The sequence below is a fragment of the Ceratotherium simum genome, chromosome 10 (genome assembly GCF_057802395.1).
Source record: "Ceratotherium simum simum isolate JZ-2026a chromosome 10, ASM5780239v1, whole genome shotgun sequence".
NCBI classification, from domain to species: Eukaryota; Metazoa; Chordata; class Mammalia; order Perissodactyla; family Rhinocerotidae; genus Ceratotherium; species Ceratotherium simum.
This window is the reverse complement of record NC_141909.1, coordinates 1,266,366-1,280,363: the sequence shown is the minus strand read 5'-3', so window position 1 is coordinate 1,280,363 and position 13,998 is coordinate 1,266,366. Positions and strand designations below refer to the sequence as shown.

The 13,998-nt window shown below is 51.4% G+C and overlaps 1 protein-coding gene across 8 annotated transcripts in view; it reads left to right on the top strand.

Annotated features, from left to right (window-relative positions):
• The window catches only part of ATP11A (ATPase phospholipid transporting 11A), a 167,538-nt gene that overhangs the window by 108,930 nt on the left and 44,610 nt on the right, over nucleotides 1-13,998 (top strand). For all 8 annotated transcript variants that reach the window (XM_087435832.1, XM_087435833.1, XM_087435838.1 and 5 more), the window contains exons 9-16: nucleotides 728-792; nucleotides 1,443-1,524; nucleotides 2,752-2,902; nucleotides 4,093-4,290; nucleotides 6,919-7,092; nucleotides 8,268-8,431; nucleotides 10,164-10,235; nucleotides 11,925-11,998. In XM_087435832.1, coding sequence (XP_087291958.1) covers nucleotides 728-792; nucleotides 1,443-1,524; nucleotides 2,752-2,902; nucleotides 4,093-4,290; nucleotides 6,919-7,092; nucleotides 8,268-8,431; nucleotides 10,164-10,235; nucleotides 11,925-11,998 — 980 coding nt within the window. The remainder of the gene's footprint in view (nucleotides 1-727; nucleotides 793-1,442; nucleotides 1,525-2,751; nucleotides 2,903-4,092; nucleotides 4,291-6,918; nucleotides 7,093-8,267; nucleotides 8,432-10,163; nucleotides 10,236-11,924; nucleotides 11,999-13,998) is intronic.

The following is a 13,998-nucleotide window of genomic DNA, read 5'->3' as shown; positions in this document are numbered from 1 at the left end:
AGGGCCTGGATTGTTCCAGACTTGCAGGCCACCTGCATTCAGAGGGTCTTGTGAACTTGGCTGCCAGTGTTTATAAACGCACGCAGAGCATCCCACCTTCATCTTTAAAAGTATGATGTGTCACAGGAGATGGCTGAGTCTCCCTGAGGATGTGGCAGAAACGGCCGAAGCCACATGGGTCTCGGGCACCACCCTTTCACTTTTCCAGTGCAGTTGGGGGTCTTCCAGCGCAGCCATCCTCCAAGTTGAGGCCTGTTAGGAGCCAGGGTTTCTGGTTCAGTGTGTCAGGGTGATACTTGTGACACGTCCCCGGGCGCTGCTGATGGCACTGGGGCAGGGACCCCGCTTGTCGGCCCACCGCCCTCACGATTAGCTGACGGAACACTGTTAAACCTTCAGATCCGGTCAGTAGGTCTGGGTGGGCCTGGGAGCCTGTGTTCCTGACAAGTTCCCGCACGGATGCCAGGGCCGCGCCGGGACGGCAGGCGCTAGTGGAGCTAGAACCCCGCGGTCCTTTCAGGAGAGCCGTGTTCTTACCCCTCCGCGGGCGGAGACCACGCACTTGTGCTTGGACTCAGGCTGACTTGCATAATCTAAATAGAAGCAAAACCACGTGTAAACGATTTCTTCTTACAATGAAGTCTCTTAGGCAAATAGGCTGATTTTCTGCCTGTGGCGCCTTCCTCTGACTCTCCATTCCCTGCTTCTGATCATCCGTATCTCTCAGGCCGTTAGGATCAGAAAACCTGCTTCTCAGAGGAGCCACGCTGAAGAACACCGAGAAGATCTTCGGTAAATGTTTTAATTAGTGAATTATTAACAAGAGCATCTAAAAGTGAGGCTAGACGAGCACTTAAAATCCACAGCCCTACCGTGAAAGCACCCCTGTGCTCTGAGGTGGTGTGGACTTCATGCCGCGGTCACTTTGCTTCCCCGGGAAAGTCCGTGTCGTAAAACCACGGTGTGCAGAGCGCGGCCTCCAAGGATATTGCTGCTCCTTAAGTGCCTGTAGTTTTTCACTCAGAGACATAAAGTTATATCCTTGAAAGAAGTCACACGATACAGTTCTGCAGGGAATCTTTTAGTGGCTGCATTTCTTTGCTCAAGTCTCCCATTTCTGGGAGGTTATTTTTTATGTTTTAATTAAGTGAGGTGACTTAAAAATATACAAGTGTGACCTATTACCAGAAAACTCAATATATTAAAACCTGAAATTTAAAAAAAAGTACAGATTGCTCTCTATGCAGGAAAAAAAGTATTTCTTTAGTCTAAAGAATCCTGTTGTGTGACTCCCTCTATGAACAGCTAGCGTGTCTAGTGAGGTTTAAAATAAGATTCGTTTTGCCCAAAATTCCATTTTCACCGTAGCTGTGCGTAACTTACCATGTAAAGGCAAGACACAGTCATGCTACTGTTCTAACGTTCACTCTTCCACTTTATAGGTGTTGCGATTTACACGGGCATGGAAACCAAGATGGCGTTAAATTATCAATCAAAGTCCCAGAAGCGATCTGCCGTGGAGAAGTAAGTACTGCTATCTGACGTGCGTGAAAATCTCACTCGGAGCTGTCGTCAGCACTGTAGAGAGGAAGCGTTTTCCCTTGGCCGTTATCAGCAGTCACTTCGTGGTGCCCAGATAGACAGAGCTGATCGTTTAGATAGATGGTCTTATTGGTGGGGGTGTAAATGCCCGCACCTCCACAGGTTCCCTTGGGTGGACGCCCCGCAGTTGTGGTTCCAAGTCAGATGCCCAGTCACTCCTCTCACCATTTCATGAAAAAGTCAAAACAGGGTCACTTTTAACTTTGGGGTTGTTGGAAATCACATGTTGTACTGAGGAAAGAATTAGCAGAGAGAGCAGTCTTCATTAAACAGTGAAATTCTTATGATAGTAAGTCAAGGAGAGAGTTGAATTTGTAAGAAAATGTGGCCTGGAGTTTTTGTTGTCTTTGCCTCTTGTTAAAGTGTATCTCTGACTTGAAGTGGACAACTGAGCCATCACCAATTACTTAATAAAGAGCTACTTGCTACTTAGAAATTTTGGGGAGACTGTTGGGGTGTCTTCTACCCATTCTTCATACGTTGAGCTCAAAATGTGATCCTGGGTCCCTGTCTATCTATGACCGTGTCAAGTATGAAATGGAGATTTGGCTCTTACTAAGCTAGAAGGCTTTGTTTCTAGATGTCTATACTGACAAATAGGTTTCAGAAATAGACACTGAAAACCAGACCTTCTTCACAAGATCTGCTAGGACGCTGGCTAAGGGTTCCGTGTTTTTCCTACGCAGAGGGCGTTTCCTATAGAATATTCACGTCCCTCCCTCCCTCTTTCCTTCATAGTGATAATCTCTAAATTTGGAACTCATTGGTTGATGCTTATTGGTAGAAGAAATTGATTTCTGGATGTTCTTTAAGTTATGGAATCCTGGACTGTGTAGAAACCATTGTCGACAGTGTCGTCGTGAGCAGCCCTCTCTCCTGTTCACGCAGCTTTCCCTCCACTTAGCCCTTTCCCTGGTGCCTCTAGACTCACACGCCTGTGACCACGGAGTGGACTCAATGTAGATGAGCGTTTTCCTTTTCACCATGTCATTTTATGGCGGGGGTGGGGTCCTTTAAAGCCCATTGCTGTGTTATCCCTAATCTGCTTCTTCACAATGTGTTCGTCTTGACGTTTGCAGGAAAGGCGACGTCAGCTCTAGATTCTTCCGAGAGCAATAATTGAGTAACCATCGCTGTCTTGTGTTTCAGATCAATGAATGTGTTCCTCATTGTGTACCTCTGCATTCTCATCAGTAAAGCGCTGATAAATACCGTCCTGAAGTATGTGTGGCAGAGTGAACCATTCCGAGATGAGCCGTGGTATAATCAGAAAACCGAGTCAGAAAGACAGAGGAACCTGGTACGGAAAGTGATTCCCTTTATGTGATTGAAGGTGCCCCGGAGGCCGTTGTTATGAAAACGTGCTACAAGAACATTGATTAAATCTCTGTAAGAGACGCGTTCCCTGGTGTTGACAGTATCAGCTGCCTCCCCAGCTGTGGACACTGGTCACTCCTGCCTTCTTTGGGTGTTTGCATGTACAAGTCTGGAAAGGTATTGGTTCCCGTAGTAAATTCATAAGGACGGTACCTTAAATGCTTTTGGCGTTTCCAGAATCCAGTGCAGGGTCTTGTATTTACAAGGTGCTCAGTAAATGCTTATTAATGATTGTGAGATAAATGGTAGCTACTTACAGCAAAAACATGGAAATAGGAGAACCTCAGTTACAGGGAATGATGGTTAGAAGTGGTTTTATTTTCCTCAGGGCGATTTCAGCTGAGTTGCTCATGTTTATCAAAAGTATTTTGTCCCAAACCAGTGTGTTAAAATAATTTTATTGAACCTCTTCTACTTAAAACAGTACAGTTTTCTGGGTGAGCCCACTCAGTCCAGAGTCGGGTGGTGTGCAGATCTAGACCAGGGTCCACTGAGTCCAGAGTGGGGCGGTGTGCAGAGCCAGACCAGGGTCCACTGAGTCCAGAGCGGGACGGTGTGCAGAGCCAGACCAGGGTCCACTGAGTCCAGAGCGGGGCGGTGTGCAGATCCAGACCAGGGTCCACTGAGTCCAGAGCGGGGCGGTGTGCAGAGCCAGACCAGGGTCCACTGAGTCCAGAGCGGGGCGGTGTGCAGAGCCAGACCACGGTCCACTGAGTCCAGAGCGGGGCGGTGTGCAGAGCCAGACCAGGGTCCACTGAGTCCAGAGTGGGACGGTGTGCAGAGCCAGACCAGGGTCCACTGAGTCCAGAGCGGGGCGGTGTGCAGATCCACACCAGGGTCCACTGAGTCCAGAGCGGGGTACTGTGGCAATCCACACCAGGGTCCCCGCATGTCTCCTGTGTTCACACGGGCATCCCACAGAACTAAATGGCTCAGAGATAAGAACAGAACTGTGCAGAGAAGTCATTTTTCTCAGACTTATTTTCTCAGCGTCCGTAGGTTATTATGAAACACATTTGGTAATACGTCAGATTCTCAGAGGCAGCTGGGAGTACTCACAGGGTCAAGTCTCTTCGGGTCTGGGCGCCGTGGGACTCACGCGGCCTCTCTCAGTTCCTCAGGGCCTTCACGGACTTCCTGGCCTTCATGGTCCTCTTCAACTACATCATCCCCGTGTCCATGTACGTCACGGTGGAGATGCAGAAGTTCTTCGGCTCCTACTTCATCACCTGGGATGAAGAGATGTTTGACGAGGACACAGGAGAAGGGCCTGTGGTTAACACCTCCGACTTAAACGAGGAGCTGGGACAGGTCGGTACCCCCAAATCGTCTTCATAGTTTGTGGGCGATCAAGCCCTCCATTCTGTGTTCTCAGATGCCTGGATCCTGAGTGATTCGTGTCGTGCAGGCACGTCATCCAGGTGGTTCCGTTCACTTCTCACAGAGATGTCACCTGTACCTCTGAGGGACAACAGCACAGTGGCTTTTAACTCTGTGTGACAACTGTAGAGCTGTTATATTTACAGCTTACGCAGGATTAAGACGGTACCTGGTTGGTATGAGCACATGTGGCCTCTCTGCTGTGCTCGTTCTGGGCTTGAGTGGTGGGGGTGGGGTGAAGGCACATGGTCCTCACCAAGCACCCGCTTCCGGGTGCTGCATCAGCCTTGGGACCTGGTTTCCTCAGCTCGCACAGAGAGCCGGTCATCCTCGTCTTAAAGACGAGCAGAGTGAGACCTCAGAGTTTCAGTCATGTGGTGTACTGCAGAGTTCAGAACACCTACAGTGTGATCCTGCTCTGCGTGACAGCTCGCAGCCCGGGGCAGGGGCCTGAGCTCTCTGCACCTCAAGCTTCTTAATCTGTGAAATGGGCATAATGACAGGTACCTGCCTCTCCAGAGTGTAGGGCGGATTGAACGAGATAACAGAGGTGGGGTGCCCAGCAAGTGCCTGATGGAACCGCCGTGGGTGGGAGTCACCACCACCCAGGGTCACCTGGATGAGAGGCAGAGCCCTCCTGACCCCAAACCTCAGCCCCTGCCTTGGGAAAGAGAGCCAAGGAAAGGCCCAGCCCTGATCACCTTGGGCCTCTGGCTTCTGGTCAGAGCCTTCCCACCACCCCGGTTCCAGCCCCCTCCCAGCCTCTATGTTGCAGGAAAGGGTGTTTGGTAATCAGTGATTCATCTGTCTTTAAAAAAAAAAAAACAGGAAGAAATTTTGTGGAGTATTTTTGCAAACAGGGTCATTTTAGATTGGCAGCTGAAACCTGCTCCCTCATCACCCCAAAACCGCAGTGTGTAAACAGATGCCTAGACTCATAGACACATACACCTTCACACACACACCCCCCCCCCAGGTCACGGAGATTTGTTACTAACAGATAGTGTTTTGCTTGTGGATGCGTTTGACCTTCAGTGCATTCCTCCAGCGCATTCTGCGTCCCTCGTGGTGCAGCACTGTCTCGGTCAGCAATGCACACATCATACTTTGGCTGCTCAGTACTGGAATATTTTTACCTCTGCGTATTATTTCATATCCTTTGCAACAATACATGGTCTATTTTGTGTATTCCTGAGAAATTCGTAGAGGAAAGAATTTTTTCTGTAACAAAAAAAATGTCGAATGGTGTTGAGTGCAGCCACTTTATCTGACTTGGCGTGAGTCTAGGCATTGCCTCCTGACGCAGGAGCTCTGGAAGTTTGTGGGGAGGCTTGCTGTGGAGGAGGAGACCTGAAATCTCCCTTGTCACTGCTGATCCTCACTGTGAGAAAGTCAGGTGTCGTTCATGGCAGACCACAGAGCCGCCTGTCCAGGGAGTCGTCACAAGTTTCACTCCATCCATGTCGCGGATTTTCCAGATATGGGCAGGCTTGGCGGAGTTTGGGCAAGCGTTTGGATGGCAGGTTGTTTAAAAAAAAAATTTCGAGAGGGCACTACTATGTACTTAAAATTTACTTGTTAGAACCAAGCCCACAAGGAAAAGGCATTTTCTGCAGTAGGATTTAAGGCAAAAAAGAACATTTTGCTGAGAGACGTAAGTGGAAAAGGGGGGCTGTGAAACACACAGCTGGTTTCATTGTCGCTCTCCTGCATCCCCCACTTCTGAACTTCGTTGTCCTCGTGAACCCTGCCTCTCCTTCTAAGGTGTCCCGGAGCTGTGTGTCAGGGGCTCTGAGCAGGAGACAGCGGGGCGAAGGGTGGACCCCACCCCGGGCCCCGCCCTCGCCGTTGGGCCAGCCCGTCTCTGTCTCTGACTCAGGAGGCCTGTGCTCCTGGCAGCCTCCTCCTGTGCCCACGGGTTCCAGAATCCCTACCTTCTTTTAGTCACTCGTGATGAGTGCGTAACCTGAGTTTATCTAAATTTAGGGTTTAAAACCAGGTGCAGTTTTAACACTTTTCACAGTTTTCTGTCTGAAATTTGTCTTGTCCTTTTATTTGTTTGAATTCTGTCTCCTAAACCTTAAACGACTTTGTGAGTTTTGACCTCCCAGACCTTGTAGAATGAGTTCATCCTCTCTATATCCTTGACTGTTTTGTTAAATAAGATTCAGGACTGTCCCCGCAATCTCTGTCTTTCCAACAAGTGGAAGGCTGGCTGCACCAACGTGTCCACCCCTGAGAACATGGCATTCTTGTGCTTCGAATCCTGAGAAGAGTAAACTTAGCTTTTTCCTGGTGGGAGCAAAGGGCTCCCCTCCACCTCCTGAGGCAGGCTCTGTCGGGACGTCGGGAGCTGGGAAGGGCGATCATGTGCACACTCAGGGTTCAGCCTGGTGAGGGGGTGTGTTTGGGGTAAAACTGTACAAGTGCATTTCATGGGGAAGCGTTGATGTTCAGACACACACGACCGCCCTGGGGTCTGAGTCTTGAGCGCTCCTTCTCCTCCGAGATGGCCCGTGGGTCCCAGCCGGCACTGCCCAGCGCGCCTTGTGTCCGCAGGTGGAGTATGTCTTCACGGACAAGACGGGCACGCTCACGGAGAACAACATGGAGTTCAAGGAGTGCTGCATCGAGGGCCATGTCTACGTGCCGCACGCCGTCTGCAACGGGCAGGTCCTCCCCGACGCCTCCGGCATCGACATGATCGACTCGTCCCCAGGCATCAGCGGCAGGGTAGGTGGCCGCTCTCCGGCAGGCGTTTTCCCTCCAGCAGCCGTCACTGCCAAATTGTCTGCTCTGCCCGTTCACCAGACAGACCAGTGTCCGAGGTCCCATTCACCAGATAGACCAGTGTCGCCTCCTGTTCTGGGGTCCAGGAAGGACACAATCCTCCAGCACTTGAGTGAGGAGAACAGTGGGATGCCGCCGTTTTCTGCCTGTGGCTCTGGCTGCTCACATCCGTGTTAGGAACAGCTTTAAAGCGTGGACAAGCAGGGCAAATGGTGGGCTGAGACCTGGGTGACACCGCACACCCCATGTGCATGTGCTCACATCTGGGTACACACTCACGCTTGAGCACACGTATACACACGTATGGGTACACATGCTCATGTGTGCACACACCCTCACATGTCTGCATGTGCACACTGCACTCGCACATCCGTGCACACACCCAAGTACTGTGCCTCTAGATGTCAGCTGTGATCTAAAGAGAGGGGGCCGACCCTCATCAGTGGTTGGCCAGACCATTCCAGAAAGCTTGGTGACTGCAGAGCCCTGTGTGGGGGCCCCTAGGGGACAAGGATAGCCTTCCTTAGCGGGTTGTGCCCTTTCCTGACCCATCACATTGTCTGCCCCGCTGTGTGGCTTCAGGTGATTTCAGTACAGAAACTGATGCTTCTCCAGGGACTCGGGGGGCAGGAGGTCTGTGGCCACCGAGAGGGGTTCCTCCTGCCATCTGCTGTGGCTTCCTCCACCAGGCACGTGGATGCGAGCCCAGCCCTTCTCAGCCTTAGTGGCATCCAGGACCCCTGGGGAGGCTTTGGGAATCCCAAGGGAGTCCAGGCTCGAGGGCACTGCACCCGGAGGCCCCCAGCACGGCCTCAGCTGGTCCGAGGCTCAGCCCAGTGTATTCTCCTCTTATGACTGAACCTGTCATCTCACCTCCCTACTGTGCATTTCCTCTCGGTCTTCACGGCCGTTGGTCTTGACCGTAATTACTGTGGAAATGCTCAGGAATGAAGAAAAGCTGAGCTTACACTCCACCTCCCGACCCCCAAAGGCGAAACTAGTACTTCCTGCCCCTGAAAGCTGCCTGTCCTGCCTCATTGCTCATGGTCTCCTGTTTATTTTCCTTCCACTTTAAGCTGACACTTCATGGATGTGAGGGTTTGTACTCATTTTTATAGGAGCGAGAAGAGCTGTTTTTTCGGGCCATCTGTCTGTGCCACACCATCCAGGTGAAGGACAATGACGAGGCGGACGGGCCCAGGAAGTCGCCGGACTCGGGGAAATCCTGTGTGTACATATCGTCCTCGCCTGATGAGGTGGCCCTGGTGGAAGGTGTCCAGAGGTACGTCTCTGGCTGCTTCGAGTCTGGTCTCGGATGCCGGGGGTGTGCCGGTCTGGTTTTGAGGTCCTTTCAGCCTAACCGTGGGCTCACGCTGGGAGCGTCCCGAGTCAGCCCTGTGCCTGGACGCTTGCTGACGGGGCTGAGCAGGCACTGCCTTGGTGCTCAGGGCTTCCTCCTCCTCCGAGTTGGTGGAAGTGGGTCCCTCCTGAACACAACCTGCCATGGGAGTGAGAAGCGGCCATTCCCAGCTGCCAGAGTCTCTGTCGCTGTCTTTTGTGGGCAGCTTTCTCTCCTAACTTCTGTGGTAAGTTATTAGAGGCCATTCCAAATAGTCACAGGCCTTTAAATGTTCAGACAATCCTAGACACCCTTTATGACAAGTCTTCTTCGTCCATCCTAAAGAAACGGCGCCCAGAGATGTCAAGCAGCTTTCCCAGAGTCACATGACAAGGGGAGGGATTCTGCCGGGGTGCTGGGTTTCTTCCTGAGGGCTTCTCTTTCTTCTTTCCTGTCACATTACTTCTGTGCTCCTTGCCCCCTCCTTCAAGATCTTTTCTTTGGGAGTTCCTGCTGCCTCATGACGTGGCATTTTAAGCAGACCCTTGGAAATATACTTTGTTCCAGATACATGGCATAATTTCAAGTCAGGGAAATGTTTTTCCAGTTCTCACAGCTTATGACTCTGATATAATACTAAGGGTGCTAATCTTCCCTCTTCCCTGCCATCGATAAATGCACATTGAACACCTCTCATCTAATTAGAACAGTGTTTTCTATTGTTGACTAAACTAACATGTTTTTCCCATGCAATTTGAATAGTGACATCAGGTGTGTAAGTTGTATCACTATAGACCTCTATTAAAAGTACACATCCACACGTGCAGGGGTGAGATTCTCAAAGCTAGATTCATCTCTTCTTGAAAACAGGTGCTGAGAAGTTAAGCCACGTTCAGTCTCAGGTATCGGAAGGGAGGACAAGCTGTTCTGCCCGTCATTTTAGACTCACCTTCCAAGAGCCCGTCCTTCAGCCTGCCGCTCCTGCTGGGTCAGGGGGACACTGTCCCGGTGGTCCCATGGCGCCTTCACATCATTATGGCTCCATGTTGTGTGACAATGATGTTGCATCTCCCAGTCTGTAAGCCCCTTGAGTCCAGAAGCCACACCCTTTCCTCTCGCACCCCCAGCACGGTCCCACGCTGCACCTGCCGTGTGTGCAGCTCTCAGATTTGCTGGGGGGCGTGGTCACAGACCGTGCTCTGCAGGCGTTCATTGACCGGCTGCCTGCTCTGGGCCGTAGTTTCCTCATCAGTAAATAAGGGTCAGTCTGGAGAGGGACAGCCTCTCAAGTCCTTCTGACTGACGTGTAACCTCTAGCAAACAACCCCTGATCAGTAAGTGAAAATGCGTCAGTAGAGACAGGGACCAATCACAGACCTGCTGCCACCTCTCTGAACCCGTCAACACTTACCCATAAGAACTTGCCCTGTCGTGCAGTACACAGGAGGTGCAGGGTAAGTCGGGAACTCTCTTGGCTCTGGGAGAACTTTTTCAGATGGTGAATAAATTGAGTATTATTATAATTTCCTAACTTTATAATGCAGGTTACAACCTCTGGCTTACCAGAGTATTTCTTTTTCAAAAAACTTTTACCAAAATGTAAAGCAGAAATTTTTTATGAAAGAGGAATATCAGAATTTCAAGTTAACCCCTGGACTTGCCTTCTCGTTTGCAGACTGGGTTTTACGTTCCTGAGGCTGAAGAACAATTACATGGAGATATTAAACAGGGACAACGCTATTGAACGGTAAGCACAGTGTAATTATGTTCTGATGGTGATAGAAAAGCGTCTTTATGAAGACTTTTCCTTGGGAAAAACCAGATTCTCTGTTCTCCTCCCAGAACTCACTCCCCCTTCTCGATAACAGCCCCAGAACGTCACTGGAACGTCTGGAGAGCTGGTGGTGGACAGTTAGAGCACCAGCTGGTTGGATGGTGTTGCGTCATCAGATAGGTTTTGGGATAAGCCATCAAAACTCAGGTTCTACTATAAGAGTTCTCAAAGCTTCCAGTATGTTCTGATGCTCTCCCAGGCCACTCTCTGACTCTCCATGACGAGGAAGGATAACCCTTCCCCAGGGAGTGGCCACGAAATCCTGTGTTCACAGAGCACGGCTCTCACGTCATGGAACATAGTGTCCTGTAGAGCACAGTCTGGGCACGCATGCTCTGGGATGACCAGCTGGACGTTGAATGGTTTCACTTTTCATGCCTTTAGTGACCACACGCTTTCGATTTTTAGGAACAATCTCTTTATAAAATTGCTGGTCCAGAGACAAACATGTATCTCGAGTTTTGACTCAGAAGATTGGGTGGTCCGTCTGTCCTTTGTAAATAAAGATGAGTGTGCGGTGATGGTACAGGCAAAGTCTGGGGTCAAGAACACGAGATTTGGTGGTGGTGGTCTCAGAAAACTGGACTTTAACATTTCCTTCTTAAGAACAGTAAACTCCCAGGTTAGTGGGAGTGGTGAGCCCTGGCCTCTGGAGGCCGCCGGGTCCTAGATGGATGTAGTCAGGGCTCCTCCCCTCGTTGCTGGGGCCTCCCGGGAGCTTCGGGGGTCGCCCCTGGGAGGGCAGGGTGACGTAGTGCTGTCAGGCTTCAGGTTTCCAACTGAAAAGGCAGGTGGGGTCACCGCTGAGACTAACACCTCACAGTGCGGGTGGGGACCTCGCGGGGAGCCTTCCTACAGAATGTGGGAGGGACTGACGTCGCAGAAGCTTCACGACCCTCCTGCGCTTCTGGCTGGGCCTCTAGACCCTAGGAGTTTTCAGAGGGAGTGTCAGGGATGGCGGAGTGTCAGGGACGTTTTCAGTATTTCAAATGCCAGACAGAAATCATGAGTCTTCTGAGAGTAAGACTGCACTAGCTGATTAAATATCAGTTTTCTCTGCTTTTTAAATTATTTTTATCAACTTAAAGTACACTGGTTCGTTCTCAGGGATCAACAGCTCTGATAGCACCTGTGAGTCTGTGTTCAGCAGACTTGAGGAAAGGGAATCAGCACTTAAGAAATACGTTTCTGTGGTGAACAGACTTGCTGAATACCTGGACCCGGGCTGGGGCTGGGAGTGGACGTCCTGGCGCAGGTCCTGGTGGGGAAGAGACAGGAGCCTGGCCTCAGTCTGCATCCGTCCCCCGCAGGACACTGGTGCCAGCCTCAAGGAGCAGAATGGCAGCATCACATGAATCCAGACTTTTCCATCGTGTCTGTGGAGGAAGCCCCTGTATCCAGATTCCTCCTTGAAAGGCTGCCTGGCAGTGACGCCCCCCGGGGAGAGATGAGGGGTGGATGGAGGTGATTCTTTTAAGGACTGTGTATGGGAGAGAGGACTCTACCCCAGATGTTCTACTGTGGAAAGCTTGGAAATTACCCAGGTTTCATGACATGCAGAGCCAGACAGATATTAAAAACAATTTTTAATTTCTTTTTCAGGTTTGAATTGCTGGAAATTTTGAGTTTTGACTCAGTAAGGAGGAGAATGAGTGTAATTGTAAAATCTGCTACAGGTAGAAATTTCTTTTCCCTTTGATTTCTTAAATTATACATTGTGGTTGTGTTTTATTCTGATGCTTGCATTCTGTGGCAGCTTTAAGGATTTAACCATTTACTCTCTTTTTTAAAACATGGATAAACCCATAGCAGTCATGTAACTGCTTACTCCCCCGCAGATCACACAGCCCCTCAGCCCTCAGGCTCCACTCTCCCCCAGCACCACAGGCTCCTCTCTCCCCCAGCTCCGCATGCTCCTCTCTCCCCCAGCACCGCAGGCTCCTCTCTCCCCCAGCACCGCAGGCTCCTCTCTCCCCCAGCACCGCAGGCTCCTCTCTCCCCCAGCACCGCAGGCTCCTCTCTCCCCCAGCACCGCAGGCTCCATCTCTTCCCCAGCACCGCAGGCTCCTCTCTCCCCCAGCACCGCAGGCTCCTCTCTCCCCCAGCACCGCAGGCTCCATCTCTTCCCCAGCACCGCAGGCTCCTCTCTCCCCCAGCACCGCAGGCTCCTCTCTCCCCCAGCACCACAAGCTCCATCTCTCCCCCAGCACCGCAGGCTGGCGTCTCGGTCAGCTCTGTGCTTCCCCTCACTGGAGGTCCTGCAGAGTCTGTCTCCACGCAGGCCCTTCATCCCCTCCTTATAGTGAACACATTGTCACACACAGCAGCCTGCTTCCCGAGGTCTGCTGTCCGCACTCTCTGCCTTTCAGTCGTCCTGCTCCCGTGTCAGTCTTCCTAAGACCCTCGTGGGCTCACTGTCCCTGCTGGGCCTGGGGGCTCTCGTTCTGGATCTGAAAGCTGCTACTCCCAGCATCTTGTCATTGAGCCCTGAACTGCCTTCCCAGCTTTCTTCCCCGGGCCACCCCTGAGTGTGCACTGTGGGGACTTTTGCACCTGGAGGCCTCTACCTGGCGGGGACTTTTCCACCTGGAGGCCTCTACCTGGCGGGGACTTTTCCACCTGGAGGCCTCTACCTGGCGGGGACTTTTCCACCTGGAGGCCTCTACCTGGCGGGGACTTTTCCACCTGGAGGCCTCTACCTGGCGGGGACTTTTCCACCAGAGGCCTCTACCTGGTGGGTGCTTTCCCACCTGCAGGCATCTGCCTGGTGGGGGGCTTTTCCATCTGGAGGCATCTACCTGGCGGGGGCTTTCCCACCTGCAGGCATCTGCATGGGGGGCTTTTCCGTCCTGGTTAGGAAGCCTTTCCTGGTTGTCTCAGTTGGATGACCTGTTTGTTTGACTTCTGACCTGACTAGGCGGTAAGCATCTTGAGTGCAGAAGCTATACTTTTCTCGGTAGTGTCCTCACCACAGCACTGCTGCTGAGTGCTCAGTATTGCTAAATTCACTTGACTAACGCAGTTTCAGAATGGCATCTCATCAAGATGTGGGATCTTACTCTTTTCTGTTTCTTTTTTTGTTTTTTTAGGAAGACTGGCCCTGAGCTAACATCTGGTTGCCAGTCTTCCTCTTTTTCTTTGTTCTCCCCACAGCCCCAGTACATGGTTGTATATCCTAGTTGTAGGTCTTTCTAGTTCTTCTATGTGGGATGCCGCCTCAGCTTGGCTTGATAAGTGGGGCGTCGGCCCGTGTGCAGGATCCAAACCGGCGAAGCCCGGGCCACCAAAGTGGAACACGTGAACTTAACCGCTAGGCCACTGGGCCAGCCTCTCTTTTCTGTTTCTTAAAACGAGGCAATACCAGGCTGTGTTTATCTCTTTGGAAACTTGCCCGGTGAGCAACCAAACACAGCCGCTGCCCTGCAACTAAACAGACTCCGTGCCTAAAACAGTGACCTGAGGGTGCATTAGAGGGTCTGTCAGCAGTGTCCTCACACTCAGGCGAGGAGTTTTTCATTTCAGCGGGAAGTAAACTAAGTAGACTTCCGTAGACAGCAGTTCTCACTTCCTTCTCAATCCCTTGTTTCCCCTCTGAGGTGGTAGAAGATGTTGTGAGGCTGCAGACGGCCTGTCTTCCAGCAGCACCCCGTGAGTCACTTTCCAAGAGCCGAGTCCA